The sequence below is a fragment of the Lepidochelys kempii genome, chromosome 8 (assembly GCF_965140265.1).
Source record: "Lepidochelys kempii isolate rLepKem1 chromosome 8, rLepKem1.hap2, whole genome shotgun sequence".
In the NCBI taxonomy this organism is placed as follows: domain Eukaryota; kingdom Metazoa; phylum Chordata; order Testudines; family Cheloniidae; genus Lepidochelys; species Lepidochelys kempii.
The window spans coordinates 97,094,348-97,109,529 of NC_133263.1; the positions used below are offsets into that span (position 1 = coordinate 97,094,348).

Here is a 15,182-nt window from a genome sequence, read left to right on the forward strand (position 1 = left end):
CATCATTGTAGCATCTGAGTACCTCACAAACACTAATGAATCTGCACAACACCTCTGTGAAGTTTTATTGTTACCATTTTGCAGATGGGGGATTAGCACAAAGAGATTAAGGCTCAGATCCTTTGGGAGTTAGGTGCCTAAATACCGTTAAACAACTTGCCCAATGCCATTTGGAAAGTCTGTGGTAGAACAAGGAAACAAAGCCCCAGTTCTTGTGTTATAGTCCGCAGAACCTTTCTTCTGCTCATACATGTCCCTGCCCCACTGAACTGGACATGTCCCCCTCATTTTCCCATCACAGAAACTACATTTTTTAAAAATGGGAATTTATTTGTGTCCCATGGCTGGAGAACAGGCCCCATTCTCCCATGAATATATCATTTTATTATCATTGTCTTTCACAGTAAATATAATATTTTGGGATCAGATTCTTGTAACACAAAATTACTATTTTCTTTATAGCATTTTTGTCAGATAAATTGTAGATCTTTTTGTTTCTCGTGTCAGCTAATCACTCCTTCCACCAAAAAAATAATCACTAGTTTAAGAACTGGGGGCCTTGCCTTGCTCAAGGTTCTCAAAGTCCAGCCAAAAAAAAAAAAAAAAAAAGCAACACATTGTCCGTAGAATATTAACATACAGCTTCTCCCTGTGTCATGCTGTTCTTGAAAGAAAACCAGCCTCAGAAGTGAGGTGCTGTAGCAAAGCCATTTCCAAAGTTTTCACTGGTGCAGAGCAGAAAGGGGACATGGGTTCTATTTCCGATCCCCACGCATTCTGTGAGGATGGGCATTAATTATTCCTCATTTATTTACAGGCATTTCTATTGTGCTCATCACCTCTGAGTTTCTGGTGAGTGAGAATGAATAGGTGTCCCATCATCACAGGATGTTGTGAAGTATCATTATCCCCATTTTACAGCTAGGGAAAGCAAGGCAGAGAGGTGAATAGACTAAAATATATTTCTAAAAATGTATAGATACAGTGAGTTTTTCCTTCTGGATTAACTTCCATAGCCTTTCTAAAATAATTAATTCTGATCCCAAATGAGTTATTTAGTACTTAATGACAAATGAGTTAATTAGTCCTTAATGAACCCCTGCAATGCTTAAAATTAAAGGGTTGGCAGGATCAAAGCCATAGATTGTGTAGATGGCAACTGCCTCTCATATAACCTGAGAGACAAGGTGGGTGAGATGATATCTTTTAATAGATCAGTCTCTGTTGGTGAGAGAAAAGCTTTTGGGCTATATAACCTGTCACCTCTCCTTGCAGTCCCTCAGTATTTCCTGCCATTTCTGATCGTAGCTTCCCACCGTCATTTAAATAAATCAGCAACCTTTTCTGAGCCCCCTTTCTCCCAGCAGGACAGTGGGGTCTTGCCACCCATTAAATCAGAGCCAAGCCCAGTAGCAATTTTGCTGGAATGGTGGGTTCTACTTTCCCCTGCCCTCTGGAGGATGCAGGGAGCATTTCCGCCAGTGGGTGGCGCAGCAGAGATTCTCCCCAAACTTGGAGGTAGGCGCAGGAAGAAGCAGCCGCCGCTGTCGCTTTGAAAGCCTTGAAAGCCCGCACAATGCTTCGGCTGGGGAGAGCTGCCGCTGGGTGCAGGGCGCTCGCCGCGCCGCACCCCGGCGGGGCCGGCGGCCACAGCAAGAGATCCTCGTCCGGGGGGAAGGAGATCCTGGTCAACGTGCACGGCGGGGAAAGCAGCGGTGAGTCCAGACCCGCCCCTCCAGTCCCATGGGAGGGAGAGGTAGAAAGTCTGGTGCTGGCCAGGCAACTTCCTCTTCTAGAATGGAGGTAACTGCAGGGGGGAATCAGCTCTCTTCCCCTCCCTTTCCCCCTGCTCTACTCAAGTCTTGGCCCACAAAAATGACTCCGTTTTCCGAGCTACACGAAATAACTCTGGAGAGGTGCTTTCTCTCCTCCCTACTCCAAAATCGCAGCTGGCAAATACTCTCCTGAAATGTGCAGACTGTGAAACTGCGGCAGGGAAGTTGCAACAACCCAGAAACAGAAAAGCTGTTGCTTATGCTTTGAGCTTATGATCAAATAAATTCGTGAGTCCAGTTTACCAGCTGGTGGTAATCATGTGCCCAATCATGATCTGACCCTGCCAGGTCTGTATAGGCAGGAGTAAACTGTACAATAGCCAGACAATAACAACTAGCATTAGGCCAGCTAGAGACTTGGGCCCTGGAATTTATTTTAAACCCACTTCTAATGCACTCTGGGCGTATCCACACAGTTCATATGGGCAGTATGTTGTTGTGTAACAAAGCAGAACCAGGAATATTGCACCAGAACTGTTGTCAAACTGTATGAATGTATTTAGTTATAGATAGCAGAGATGGGGTAAAAAACAATTCCTATCTACTGCCTGAAAAGCAACCATGTTGGAGGATCTGGGTACAGCTCTGATAGTGTGTATCTACATGTGTATCAAGGATCTACAACCTATCCTGAAGGACGACCCATCACTCTCACAGATCTTGGGAGACAGGCCAGTCCTTACCTATAGACAGCCCCCCAACCTGAAGCAAATACCAGCAACCACACAACAAAACCACTAACCCAGGAACCTATCCTTGCAACAAAGCCCGTTGCCAACTGTGTCCACATATCTATTCAGGGGACACCATCATAGGGCTTAATCACATCAGCCACACTATCAGAGGCTCGTTCACCTGCACATCTACCAATGTGATATATGCTATCATGTGCCAGCAATGCCCCCTGCCATGTACATTGGCCAAACTGGACAGTCTCTACGTAAAAGAATAAATGGACACAAATCAGACGTCAAGAATTATAACATTCAAAAACCAGTTGGAGAACACCTCAATCTCTTTGGTCACTCGATTACAGACCTAAAAGTGCCAATTCTTCAACAAAAAAACTTCAAAAACAGACTCCAACGAGAGACTGCTGAATTGGAATTAATTTGCACACTGAATACAATTAACTTAGGCTTGAATAAAGACTGGTGGTGGACGTGTCATTACACAAAGTAAAACTATTTCCCCACATTTATTTCCTCCCCACCCCTCCCCCCCCCACTGTTCCTCACACGTTCTTGTCAACTGCTGGAAATGGCCCACCTTGATTATCACTACAAAAGGTTTCCCTCCCCCACCCCCACTCTCCTGCTGGTAATAGTTCACCTTACCTGATCATTCTCCTTACAGTGTGTATGGTAACACCCATTGTTTCATGTTCTCTGTGTATATAAATCTCCCCACTGTATTTTCCACTGCATGCATCCGATGAAGCGAGCTGTAGCTCACGAAAGCTTATGCTCAAATAAATTTGTTAGCCCTGGTCTACACTAGGACTTTAGGTCGAATTTAGCAGCGTTAAATTGATGTAAACCTGCACCCGTCCACACAATGAAGCCCTTTATTTCGACTTAAAGGGCTCTTAAAATCGATTTCCTTACTCAACCCCTGACAAGTGGATTAGCGCTTAAATCGACGTTGCCGGCTCGAATTTGGGGTGACCTGGTCAAGTCACTCCAAATTTAGTCCCTGCACCCATGTCTGCCCAGGCGCTCCTGATCGACCTCACAGAGGCGACCAGGAGCACCTCGGACATGACGATGACGGCTACCAGTCGTACTGTACCGTCTGCTACCACAAGGCAAGGGGTTGCTGCTACTGTGTAGCAATGCCGTACCGCGTCTGCCAGCACCCAGGAGACATAGGGTGACGGTTACCTGAGCGGGCTCCATGTTTGCCGCGGTATGGCGTCTGCACAGGTAACTCAGGAAAAAAGGCGCGAAACGATTGTCTGCCCTTGCTTTCACGGAGGGAGGGAGGGAACGGGGGCCTGACGATATGTACCCAGAACCACCCGTGACAATGTTTTAGCCCCATCAGACATTGGGATCTCAACCCAGAATTCCAATGGGCAGCGGAGACTGCGGGAACTGTGGGATAGCTATCCACAGTGCAATGCTCCGGAAGTCGACTCTAGCCTCCGTACTGTGGAAGCACTCCGCTGAGTTAATGCACTTAATGCACTTAGAGCATTTTCTGTGGGGACACACACACTCGAATATATAAAACCGATTTCTAAAAAACCGACTTCTATAAATTCGACCTTATTCCGTAGTGTAGACATACCCTTAAGGTGCCATAAGTACTCCTGTTCTTTTTGCAGATACAGACTAACATGCCTACTACTCTGAAACATGATAGGTTAGTTTTCCATAGTGCAGCTGGAACACGAATGATTTGTGCTTGGGCTGAAACACCCTGCTAGGTGATTACTTAGGTTGCAAATTTCATAAAGTTTTCTACAATCTTTTTGTCCTTTATTTGGTCCACATCTGGCTGACAGGTACAACTACAAAGACCCAAAACAGATGGGCACTAGGAAAAAGCTTTGCAGGAAGCATGCAATGAACTTGAATATAAATAATCTGTTCTCTAAATTCACTCTGTTAATTTTTTTTCTGATGTCAGTAATGTACAGTAATAAAGGTAGGATAACCTTAGGGTTGGAGGAGAAGAGTTGCAGGTCCATTTAAGGATAAGGTAAGATTTCCACAAAACAAGCTTTCAAGGAGGTTAACTTATTCTGGGATTTGCAAAACAGGTTCTCTAGCTTCTTCTGCAATTTTTTGGTTTTGTACAACTGTCCTAGTGCTAGCTCCCATTGTAGCCCTTTGCCAGCTGTTGTACAAGCCTTTATTGCTCGCTGACTTTTCTCTTCCATTTGGTCGATGGTGATCCCTCACCAGCTAGCCAGTCACAAACCAGTGGTTGAAATGTAAAGATCTTCTAGCAGTAGTAGAAAATACTAACATTGTATATTTTGTTGTGCATCTTCATGTACAACAGCAACAGGATCATAGAGCAAATTTGGAGCTGGACAGGACTAGAGAAATTAGGAGTAAGAGTCCAACCAGGAAAAAAGGAATTGTACACATTCACAATGGTCAGTCACTGGGAGACAGGAGATCTGGGTTCCATTTCTTGCTCTGCTACAAGTTTCCTGTGTGACCTCGGGCAAGTCAATTCACCTCTCTAACTCACTTTCCCTAGCTGTAAAATGGGGATGATACTTCATAACATCCTGTGATGATGGGACACCTATTCATTCTCACTCAAGAGAAGCTCAGAGAAGGTGATGAGCACAATAGAAATGCCTGTAAATAAATGAGGAAGTAATTAATGCCCATCCACACAGCATGCATGGGGTATTGGAAATAGAACCCATGTCCCCTTTCTGCTTTGCACCAGTGAAAACTTTGGAAATGGCTTCACTACAGCACCTCACTTCTGAGGCTGGTTTTCTTTCAAGAACAGCATGACACAGGGAGAAGCTGTATGTTAATATTCTACGGACAATGTGTTGCTTTTTTTTTTTTTTTTTTTTTGGATGGACTTTGAGAACCTTGAGCAAGGCAAGGCCCCTGGTTCTTAAACTAGTGATTACACAAAAGGCTTAGTTGTGAGAAATGGATTTGCAGTTTCCAGATGGCTCTAGACAGTGAATCATTACTGATGTTGTCCAGTTTGCACTGTTCTTCTCCTGTAAGCAGTTGGTATGGGAAGAAGGTTTTCTCCATTAAGGAAAATACCTGAACAGCTAATCCAAGCAGGAAGACCATATGAGGAAAGCAAAACAAAAAATGCAAAATGGAACTGTTACATGGATCCATTCTGTTCTTAGGTTTAAAAAAATGCAAAGAACACCTGGAACTGCCAAGTTGGACAAGAGGTCCACTTTTAAGTTAAAGGATTATTTATCTACATTTTTGCAGTATTATGTAACCTCGCAATGATTCTGTAGTGCTGCCTTTCACAAATGTGGTCTGGCGTGTTCCATTTAAAACTCACTCACTTAAGCAGCCTACTTTATATTTTAAAAAATCTTTATACAAAGTCTCAAGAAGGAAGAGTTACAGTACTTGGGGCGACTGTTCCAAGAAGACTGGCCATGTCACATTTTGTTGAAAGATACAATTTATATTTAACTGAAATTCTCTCTTTTTTACTAAAGGAATTGCTGAAATCCTGATGAACAGAGCCCATGCCAAAAATTCACTGGGAAAAGTACTTGTTAATGAAGTAAGTATATCTGCCTCTCTATCTCTAGGCTGTAAACATTGTTTAGAATTGTGATCAGTATCTAAATGTATCCTGTAGAAGTAAAATGGCCATAGTAATTGCAGAAGAGAAAACTTAAGCACCCAATCACTTTTATTTTGGCTTTATTTTATTTTTTTAATGTGTAAGACTTTACACATACAAACTAATTCTCACCACTCTAAAGAGGCTGGAAAATAGGTTAAGTATAGTTGCTTCCATTTCAAAGATGGGGACACTGCTACATTTTTGTTGGATGTGCCTTCCAGAGCTGCAGTGTCTCCTCTTCCCCTTATCTTGGGGCACTAGTAGCTCCTGGCCATTCATAATCTCAGATTTCCACTATCAAAGAGGAAAAACTTAGAGCATATTGTGTTGTCAGCTAGGGAAAATGAACTCACAGATCAGAGATGCACCAAAGAAAGAAGCAAGAATTTAGTGTTGTTAATCTCCTAACAGAGGAGAACTTTGAACTATCAAAAATATTCTGGATAGGGAGCATGATTTGACTGGCTTTTGTAACAACACTAAATGATTCCACTTAAAGAGGTGTTGCTATGATTGTTACACGAAAAAATACGTGTGCCTTGAGAATGGTCCCATCTTGCTTACTTTCAGAAATCTCCCTGGTATATACTTTTGGCAATCTAATCCTTGTTGTATCCAGTACATTATTTTATTTTAATCAAATTTACAATTTACTGTTAGTGAATGAACCTGTGCAAATTCACTGTTAGACTAACAAGTGTGTTTGGTTTGCTTAATTTCCACCCTGCAGTAGGACTGGGTTTCAAAAATCAACAAATGGAAGGGGTCTGGAAGGTATCAGAACTTCACCCCAAAGCAACTCTCCATGTAGGTCCATCGTTTGGGCCTAACAACTTGGGCTGGGTTCAGCTTGATGGTCTAGACCTGCTGCAGCGAGGTGCCATGTGTGAGATCCAAGTCTGAGACTAGAGCTATGTCCTTTGTTCCTAGGCCAGCAGGGGCTGGGAGTAGTCAAAAAGCAGCTTAGTCCCTGGGAAAAGGAGACTTTTTGTTGGGCATACGCAGCCTCTCTGGTCAAATTGGGGACTGACCTGTTTCAGCGGAAGCCTTGCTCAACTCTGAAGAGGAAGGACAGTCAGGGATGCAGAAAAACCTCTGTGGATGGGATTGAGAAGAGGAGAATCCTAAGAGTTTCAGGAGGGGGTTGTAGAAACCATGTGTGTAGTATGGGCCATCCCTGAGGCTGGCTTTCTAAGAGATCCTTATGCCCACAGAGAAGAAGGAAATGAAACTTTTACCAAAATATAGGAGTCTTCAGTCATTTAAACATGCATAGTAATTTATATGCTTGACACATTCAGTTTTTCTTAACTCCTCTTCTTGATTAAACTCTTAGCTATTCAGAGCTCTAGAAAGTCTCCGTTGTGATGAAAGGATCCGTGTAGTAGTGTTTAAAAGTGAAGTAAAAGGCGTGTTTTGTGCAGGTATGTAACAAATGTTCTGTCACTTGATATTAAAAATAGACACCTTCAAATTATGTTGTACAGATTAGACTATGTTGAGCAATAGATGTAAAAACAAACTTAAGAAACCAGTTTGACTTTGCAGGGATAATAAGGAATAAACCATTCCCTTGTCCTGGCTAGGCATATGTAACTCCCTGCTTTAGAAATTGAGACCTCAGCAGGCAGAGCAAGCTACACCTGAAGACTAGCCCTTCTCTCTTTATTTTACCATTTCTTTCCACTTAGATCCATGGGCTGCTCACAGCAGGGCCCCTCCCTGCAATTTTGAGATTTAACCTCCTTAGACACAGAAATTGGTGCCGCTCTATGAACTATCTAACAAAGATAGCAACAGAGCAGAGCACTCCACAACCATTCTTAAAGCCTGAATGCTTGAATTCCAGCAATGCTGCACCTAAGCTCTAGTAGTTTAGAGTTGGCATCCCAAGATTGCTTTTGAATTTGACTCTCCTGCATAGCCACGTCAAGCACTGCTGCTCAACTGCCTGTGTTACCTTTCTTCTATCATTGAATTCTTTGTTTTCCTCACGCTTTAGGCGCTGATTTAAAGGAGCGGGCACAAATGAATGATACTGAAGTTGGACACTTTGTTCATAGGCTGAGAAGTTTAATGGATGAAATTGGTAAATGATGAGTTATAAAACGTGTATCTCTATATATGTCCACACCATGGGGGCAGTCAGTGGTGCTATATCAGGGAAACTTTATAAGGATACCTACCCCAAAAGACTAAAACTCATCCATGCAAGAGATGGTTCTTGGGGCCTGGTCTGAGACTGCAGAATGAACTTCTGTCTAAGGAGGAGGGATAGCTCCTGGGGGGGAGGGATAGCTCAGTGGTTTGAGCTTTGGCCTGCTAAACCCAGGGTTGTGAGTTCAATCCTTGAGGGGGCCATTTAGGGATCTGGGCCAAAAACTGGGGATTATTGGTCCTGCTTTGAGCAGGGGGTTGGACTAGATGACCTCCTGAGGTCCCTTCCAACTCTGATATTCTATGAAAGAAATGATTCTATGAAAGAAATAATTAAGGACCATCACAGACCTTCTAAGGACCACCTTCTGCTCCAAGTGCAAGGTGCACTTCTTAGAGCTACCTTGCTCTAGGAGAAATGAGCACAGCAAATACACTCTTAAAAAAAACACCACCACTTCATAGCACACACAATTCTCCCCCTGTGGGAGAGGATATGGAAAAATGAACCAGACATGACAGATGTTAGTCATGTCACTTAATGCGTGATACTGGAAGGTGCTCAGATACTACAGGGATGGGTGTGATACAAGAACCTATATAGAATAGTAAAGGAGCTTGGATCATTGAGTCAATTTCTAGTTGGACTAGCCTCTGAAGATTTTACCTCTGTTTAGACAAGAAGTGTGGATCTGAACAATCAATTCTATTCTTGTATTAATGAATTGTTCTGTTGTCCCTGGACGGAGATATTTTAGCTAGATGTTTAAAAGACGAATGACTAGAATATCAATCAAAGTAACAGTAAGAAGAAGATAAATGTATTATACAAAGTACGTGTACCCAAATGGGACTTTCATGTTACAAAGCACCAAAGGATGTTTGAGGGAATGTTGTTTAGTAGTTAGAGCCAGGAACTTCAAGATAACACTTCTGGATTCTGTTCCCAACTTTTCTATTCACTCAATGTGATTTGTTTGTTTTTTTCTTTGCAAGAGATGCTTGACAACTAGGTGCCTTGATTTCCCCAACTTTAAAATGGGAGAGATACTCACCTAGCTCACAAGTGTAGGGAGGCTTATGTAATGTTCATAACCATACTTAATGCAGTATGTAATATTCAGCTGAATTGGACAGCAGTGGGGACTGACCATTTGTAGCCATATAAAATGGAAGGTGGAGAGTGCCTCAGTGTGTAGAATCTGTTCATTGACTGTTTCATTGTAACAATTGTTTCATTGTAACAACTGGATGTTCACATTTAATGTATCTCCATTTTTAAAGAGGAGGAAGGAAAAAAGCACAACTTTTATCATTTGAAATCATTGTAGCAACATATCAAACTTGGAACATTTGAGATGTAATTACATGAAACACTCACTGAAAAACCGCTTCTGTAATTAAACTTTCAAATCTGTTTTGTCTTTAATAGCTGCACTGCCTATGCCCACAATAGCTGCAATAGAAGGCTATGCATTGGGTGGGGGATTGGAATTGGCATTAGCGTGTGATCTTCGAATAGCAGGTATGTGCACTGCCAAATATAGGATATTTAAAGTAATCACTGGTTTTAATTAAATAACATTTGAAAGTAAGCTAAAGGCTGTTTGGTTCCTTTTCTGATAAGCTAGGACAGGAACTTGTGTGATGAATTAAACAAATAGGCACTTGCCTAAAATTTTGGTGATGTTTAACTATTTGAGAAAGCTGTATGTTTAAAAAGGAAAACAATTTTAGATGAGGTATCAATATGAGTGACACTAAAATTCTTTTTGAAGGGGTTAATCTCTGGTTGGTGGTAGGGGTATATGGCTAATGCCCACTAACAGCAGGTTTATTGGGCATTAACCATATACCCCTTATCAGCCCTGGTTTGGTCTAACCTACTTTTGGCAGTGTGGTCCCTGCACACTGATGAGAGAGAACAGACCCTTTAGAAAGAACATCAACAGAGGGACTGGGCCATCCCTATGTACTCGTAACTTGCACAAGATCAGAGACCTATTTCTTTTCAGAACAGCTCCATTATCTCAGATCATGTGGCAAGCTGAATTATGACACTTTTACTTTATCACCTAGTGACCTGCACAAGGTGATGTCAGGCTAATTCCAAGACTAAGTCAGAGAGAACCAAAACCTCCTCCCTACTTGCATCCATTTCAGGAGGAGTAAGAATCTCTTCTAGAGGCTCCCAGCCCATTGAGGTACTGCAACTTCTTCAGTGCACCCTGCCTTTGGAATAAGTGTCCCCACATAACTCTTATAGTGCTACCGGATTTCCTCCTTATTGCTTAATATGAAAATGCTTAATATCTCGAGTAAACATGGCATATAAATTAATGGGTGAGGTTTTTAAAAAAAGTTAGCAAAATGCTTTAATTCCTCCCTCCCTTCTGAATCTTCATATCACGCCCTTAGTTCCCTTTTTCCTGGGAAAATAATGCCAGATTTCCTGGAAGCAGTCAGCTACAAAGGATATTTAAGTCTAGGCTCATCTCCACCTAACTTGTAGTTGGGGTTGGTTGACTGTAGCACCCATCCTCTCTGGCTACCTGAAGTTAATGTAGTAACCTGGCCCATCTTATTCCTGAAATCTCCCAAGATGGCTGTTTGGTAACTTAATGCTGCTTTAAAAGAGAAATGTTCTGATTGTATAACAGACGCCTCAAAGCAATAAGAAATAATATTTGAGGCTAATCTGCAATTGAGAATGGAGTCTAGCTGCAAGATGCCCAGAATGAATGAATGCTAAAGATCCACTTTGCACAGAGGTCACTTTCCAGCTGGTGCTAAGGTGGTAGATAAGCAGAAACACTTTTATTCAGCAAAAGCTGGAATCAATTTACCTTTTCTTTTTGTGGAACAAACGCGTGTGTCAGAAAAGTGTTTACGCCAAGATCCGTAGCTCTAGTTTGCTTAGCAAATGGTATGCCCCAGTCATAAGCATGTCCACAGAAATCGCAGAATGTGACTAATCACTGCAGGCACACTCATTTTAGTTACATTTTTGATACCTTTCAATACAAAATGATGTATGTTTAGTGTGAAAGGAATTTAGCCACTTGACACCATTGACTCTAGTGGGATTCAGCTATTGGCATTCTTGGAGAGAAAATGATCTTAGTAATGTTAACAGCTATCTTCTGTTGTGAGAAAATAATTTTTTTAAAAAAATTTATTTAAAAATAGCTTCATCAGCTAAAATGGGCCTGATTGAGACCACGAGAGGACTTCTCCCTGGTGCAGGTAACCTAGCTTCATTAAATCTTCTGGCATTTTTACAGCTAAATGTGAATTTTACTGTAGGGCTGTACTTGATGAAAATCCTTTTATAACAAAGGAAGTGTTATCTAGTAGTCAGAGCAAGGAGCTGGGAGTCTCAATTGCAGTTTGTCTGAGCTCTGCTACTGACTTCCAGTGATCTTAGGTAGACCATTTCACCCTTTATACAATGTGTGAATACTTGTTCACTCCACCAAGGTGCTGTGACCTAAGGTGTAAAATCTTGAGCTTCTCAGATGACAGGGGCTATAGTGCATGTTAGTACTAGTACTATTAAAACACCATTTTTTCCACATCTATAAACAGGTAAAGTATATTGGAGTGGTTTTTGCTATTTGTTTCTCAGAAAAGCATAATGTGGTATATTGTCTTAAGGTGGAACCCAACGCCTGCCCCGCTGCATTGGAATAGGTCTTGCTAAGGAACTCATTTTCACTGGCAGACAGATTGATGGACAACAAGCACTCTCAATAGGATTAGTAAACCACACAGTGCCACAGAATGATGAAGGGGATGCTGCTTACCAGAGAGCATTAACCTTAGCTAAAGAAATTGTTCCTCAGGTCAGTATTGTTTATTTGGCTCATGTGTTTCATCTATAGAAGGTGTTTTGGCTACTTTGTTGGACACGGCTAGCTTCTTAACTCTTTCCATGAAATACTGAAATCTTGGGGGACTTATTTTTCTTAAAGCATCTTCAGCCCACTCGCTCTCTTAGCAGATTCAATTCAGTGCAAGTGCAAATGATGCAATGTAGACATCTACTAGCTGACTTGTGGGCACAATCAGACCTCTAGGTGTCATTGCTTACAACAGCAAAAAGGAGGCAAGCTTTGAAAATCAGATCTTTGAAATTCAGTATGAGAAACAGAACTTATTTTTGTTTCCTCTTCATGAATGGGATATGAATGACTACATCAAAATAGCCTTAATGTTCTCCCACTGCATTAGCTGTTGTATTTTACTTCTATGAGGAATGGTAGGAGACCTAGCTAATGGTTCCTTAGCATTAGGACACTATTGTTCTGTGCATCAAACACGTATGACCAGCATACACTGTTTGAAATAAGTGTACTGGGCGTACTCTCTCTAAAGTGGTGGCACTGTACACATCCAGCCCTAAAAGTGATGACTTTCAATCTGCTGATTTTTGTCTTGCAGTGGTACTTAGCACTACTGCTGTTTCAGTGCAAGCTGTGGGTGCTCAGCACCTCTGAAAATCAGGCCATGTATGTAGGCAAGAACGCATATTTAGGCACTCAAGTCTGAAAACTTTGGCTTGAATACTTAAAAGTACATTCTATTATGAACTGTAGACAGTCTTAGCTTTTTTGGCAATATAGAGTATTAGCTTTACTGCAAACTCCTGAAGACAAGAGACTGTCTTTGGAAAAAGCTGGGTGAATAACTGACTTTGACTTTTAAGTTTGTTGACTTCAGTTATCTTTTTTGTTTTAAAGGCTCCCATAGCTGTGAAAATGGGTAAACTGGCAATAAACAGAGGGATAGAGGTAACTTTTTTTTTTGCCAAGAGAATGTTTATGAAATATTCAATGAAGCAAAAAATTTAAGAGCCATTCATAAAACTGCAATAAAAATGTTTAGAACAGTCGAAGAAAGTTCTGTAAACAGATTCTAATCGCTGTTTTCAATAAGGGATCAGTCTCTTTGTAAGATTGGCTCCTGAGGCATGAACAAAATTAACAGTGTGGTAGAGCAGGATTCGGACTCTGTGTTCGCTGTAAATACTAGAACAGTAATGCTAGGGTTAGAGTTAGTAATTTAATACTAACTCTGACATTTAATCATGGAAAATACTCAAAAGTGTACTGCAGTTTGAATGCTGTGTACTTCAGAGATCACTTCTTCCCTTCAGGTGGATATTGCATCGGGGATGGCTATTGAGGGAATGTGTTATGCGCAGGTATGTTGTGCTGTTTTTTGTGGTTTTTTTTTTTTTAAATCACACTGTACATTTCCTAAGTACTGTAATAGCCTCACAACTTCCATGAGATAAGAAGTTTAATGGCTAAAACTCATACAAACATTTGAAAACTTACTGAAGTCCCTTAGCGCTTGTCTATATTGTAGCTATTACAGAATAACTTTCCTGCAATAACCTCATCTATGGACACTCTTACTCTGAATCAGTTCAACTAATTCAGAAGTGGATTAATCTTAAATCACAAAAAGGCACACACTTACTCTGGAATAAGAGTGTCCACACAGACTTTGCAGAATAACTGTTCTGTTTTAAATTCACACCCTGACTTATTCCACAATAACTTTCTTGTATAAGCAAGACCTTAAACATGGATCTAAGTTTTACATTCCCATTAACAGGGTTCCCGTGAATGCTAGTTGGACTCCTGCACCTACCTCAGACTGAACTTGGTCCACCAAAGCCCTAACTTGATCATCTTACTGAAAAAGAATTGCATGTTTAACTAAATTTAGCCATATGTACCCACATATACAATTTCTAGCATGGGCCCTTACATTGTGATGGTTTGGGGCTGGTTGAGTTGGACACTAGATTCCTGTTGCCTGTATGTATTTTCTGGTTAGGTTGAAAACAATATTTCAGGAGCATGCAATATTTTCTTTGTATCCTCACAATGAATTATTTTGGGCTTATGGATCTTCCTATACGTAATAGAGGACAGTTCCCTTAAATTCAATGGCATTGTCCATTGGACTGTATCCGGTACTCATGTGCTGTGCCCTACACTGAAAGTTATTTAACCTTTTCCTCTTTGTAAGATGTGGCAGTTGACCTCCTTACTTCTGAGATGTTGATTTAATATCCATAAAAGCTTTTACGTCTAAGTATATTGACAGTGATTTTAATTCAGTATTGGCTGCTTACCTTTACAAAAGAAACTGCTTTTTTATTTTAATGCAGAATATTCCTACAAGAGACCGCCAGGAAGGGATGGCTGCCTTCAGAGAGAAACGTCCACCCCAGTTTATTGGGGAATAGCCCTCCAAGGATTTCCTTATTCCAGGGCATGATTCTTTAGGAAGTAAAATGGAGGTGCAGAACCTTAAACTTATTGAAATTGTTAAATATTGAATTCTATAAGCTTAATTCTTTGCCATGGACACTGCTACATTCCTGGACACTCCATAGGAGACAGTTTTACAAGGATAATTAAGGTATTGAATAGTTTCATTAACAAAAAAATAAGGCTTTTTAGACTGGTAAGGCTATGAATGACTAAAGTCATGTGAGAGACTGGGATTGTACACTACGCTGTCAGGAGAGAGAGCCCTTTGCTACAGGTCCAAATCCAGAACAGGTACACAGTGAATGAAAGACCAGTACAGTGGTCCAGCTGAAGGAATTTGATCTCAGTTCATTTTAAGTGGGCACTACACCTGCTTGTAATTACAACAGAAACTTATTTGGCCTAGTACATGTAGGTGTTCAGGCCTGAAAGGGAAAGCATATACTGCTATTTGTTACGGGATCTGGCCTAAATTAATTTCAGAACTCATTATCAATTTTTGGAATGCAAAGTTATTTTATGTTTCCTCTTTGTATTGTATGTAAACCACAAATAAACTCTGTGCCTTTATTTGCGTGGTTTGCTA

General features: G+C 41.1%; 1 protein-coding gene across 5 annotated transcripts; it reads left to right on the top strand.

The window, feature by feature from the left end:
* The first annotated feature begins 1,490 nt into the window (after positions 1-1,490).
* Positions 1,491-15,182, top strand: ECHDC2 (enoyl-CoA hydratase domain containing 2). 5 transcript variants are annotated; one of them, XM_073357676.1, is made up of 10 exons: positions 1,492-1,715; positions 6,013-6,080; positions 7,483-7,570; positions 8,149-8,235; positions 9,736-9,828; positions 11,493-11,549; positions 11,961-12,148; positions 13,046-13,096; positions 13,462-13,509; positions 14,491-15,182. In XM_073357676.1, exons 1-10 carry the CDS (start codon positions 1,577-1,579, stop codon positions 14,566-14,568), a joined length of 897 nt encoding a protein of 298 aa, XP_073213777.1. In that variant the 5' UTR covers positions 1,492-1,576; the 3' UTR covers positions 14,569-15,182. The 5 variants fall into 5 exon arrangements, with proteins under 5 accessions (XP_073213780.1, XP_073213777.1, XP_073213778.1 ...); XM_073357680.1 differs by lacking the exon at positions 1,492-1,715 and adding an exon at positions 1,781-1,803; XM_073357677.1 differs by lacking the exon at positions 13,046-13,096.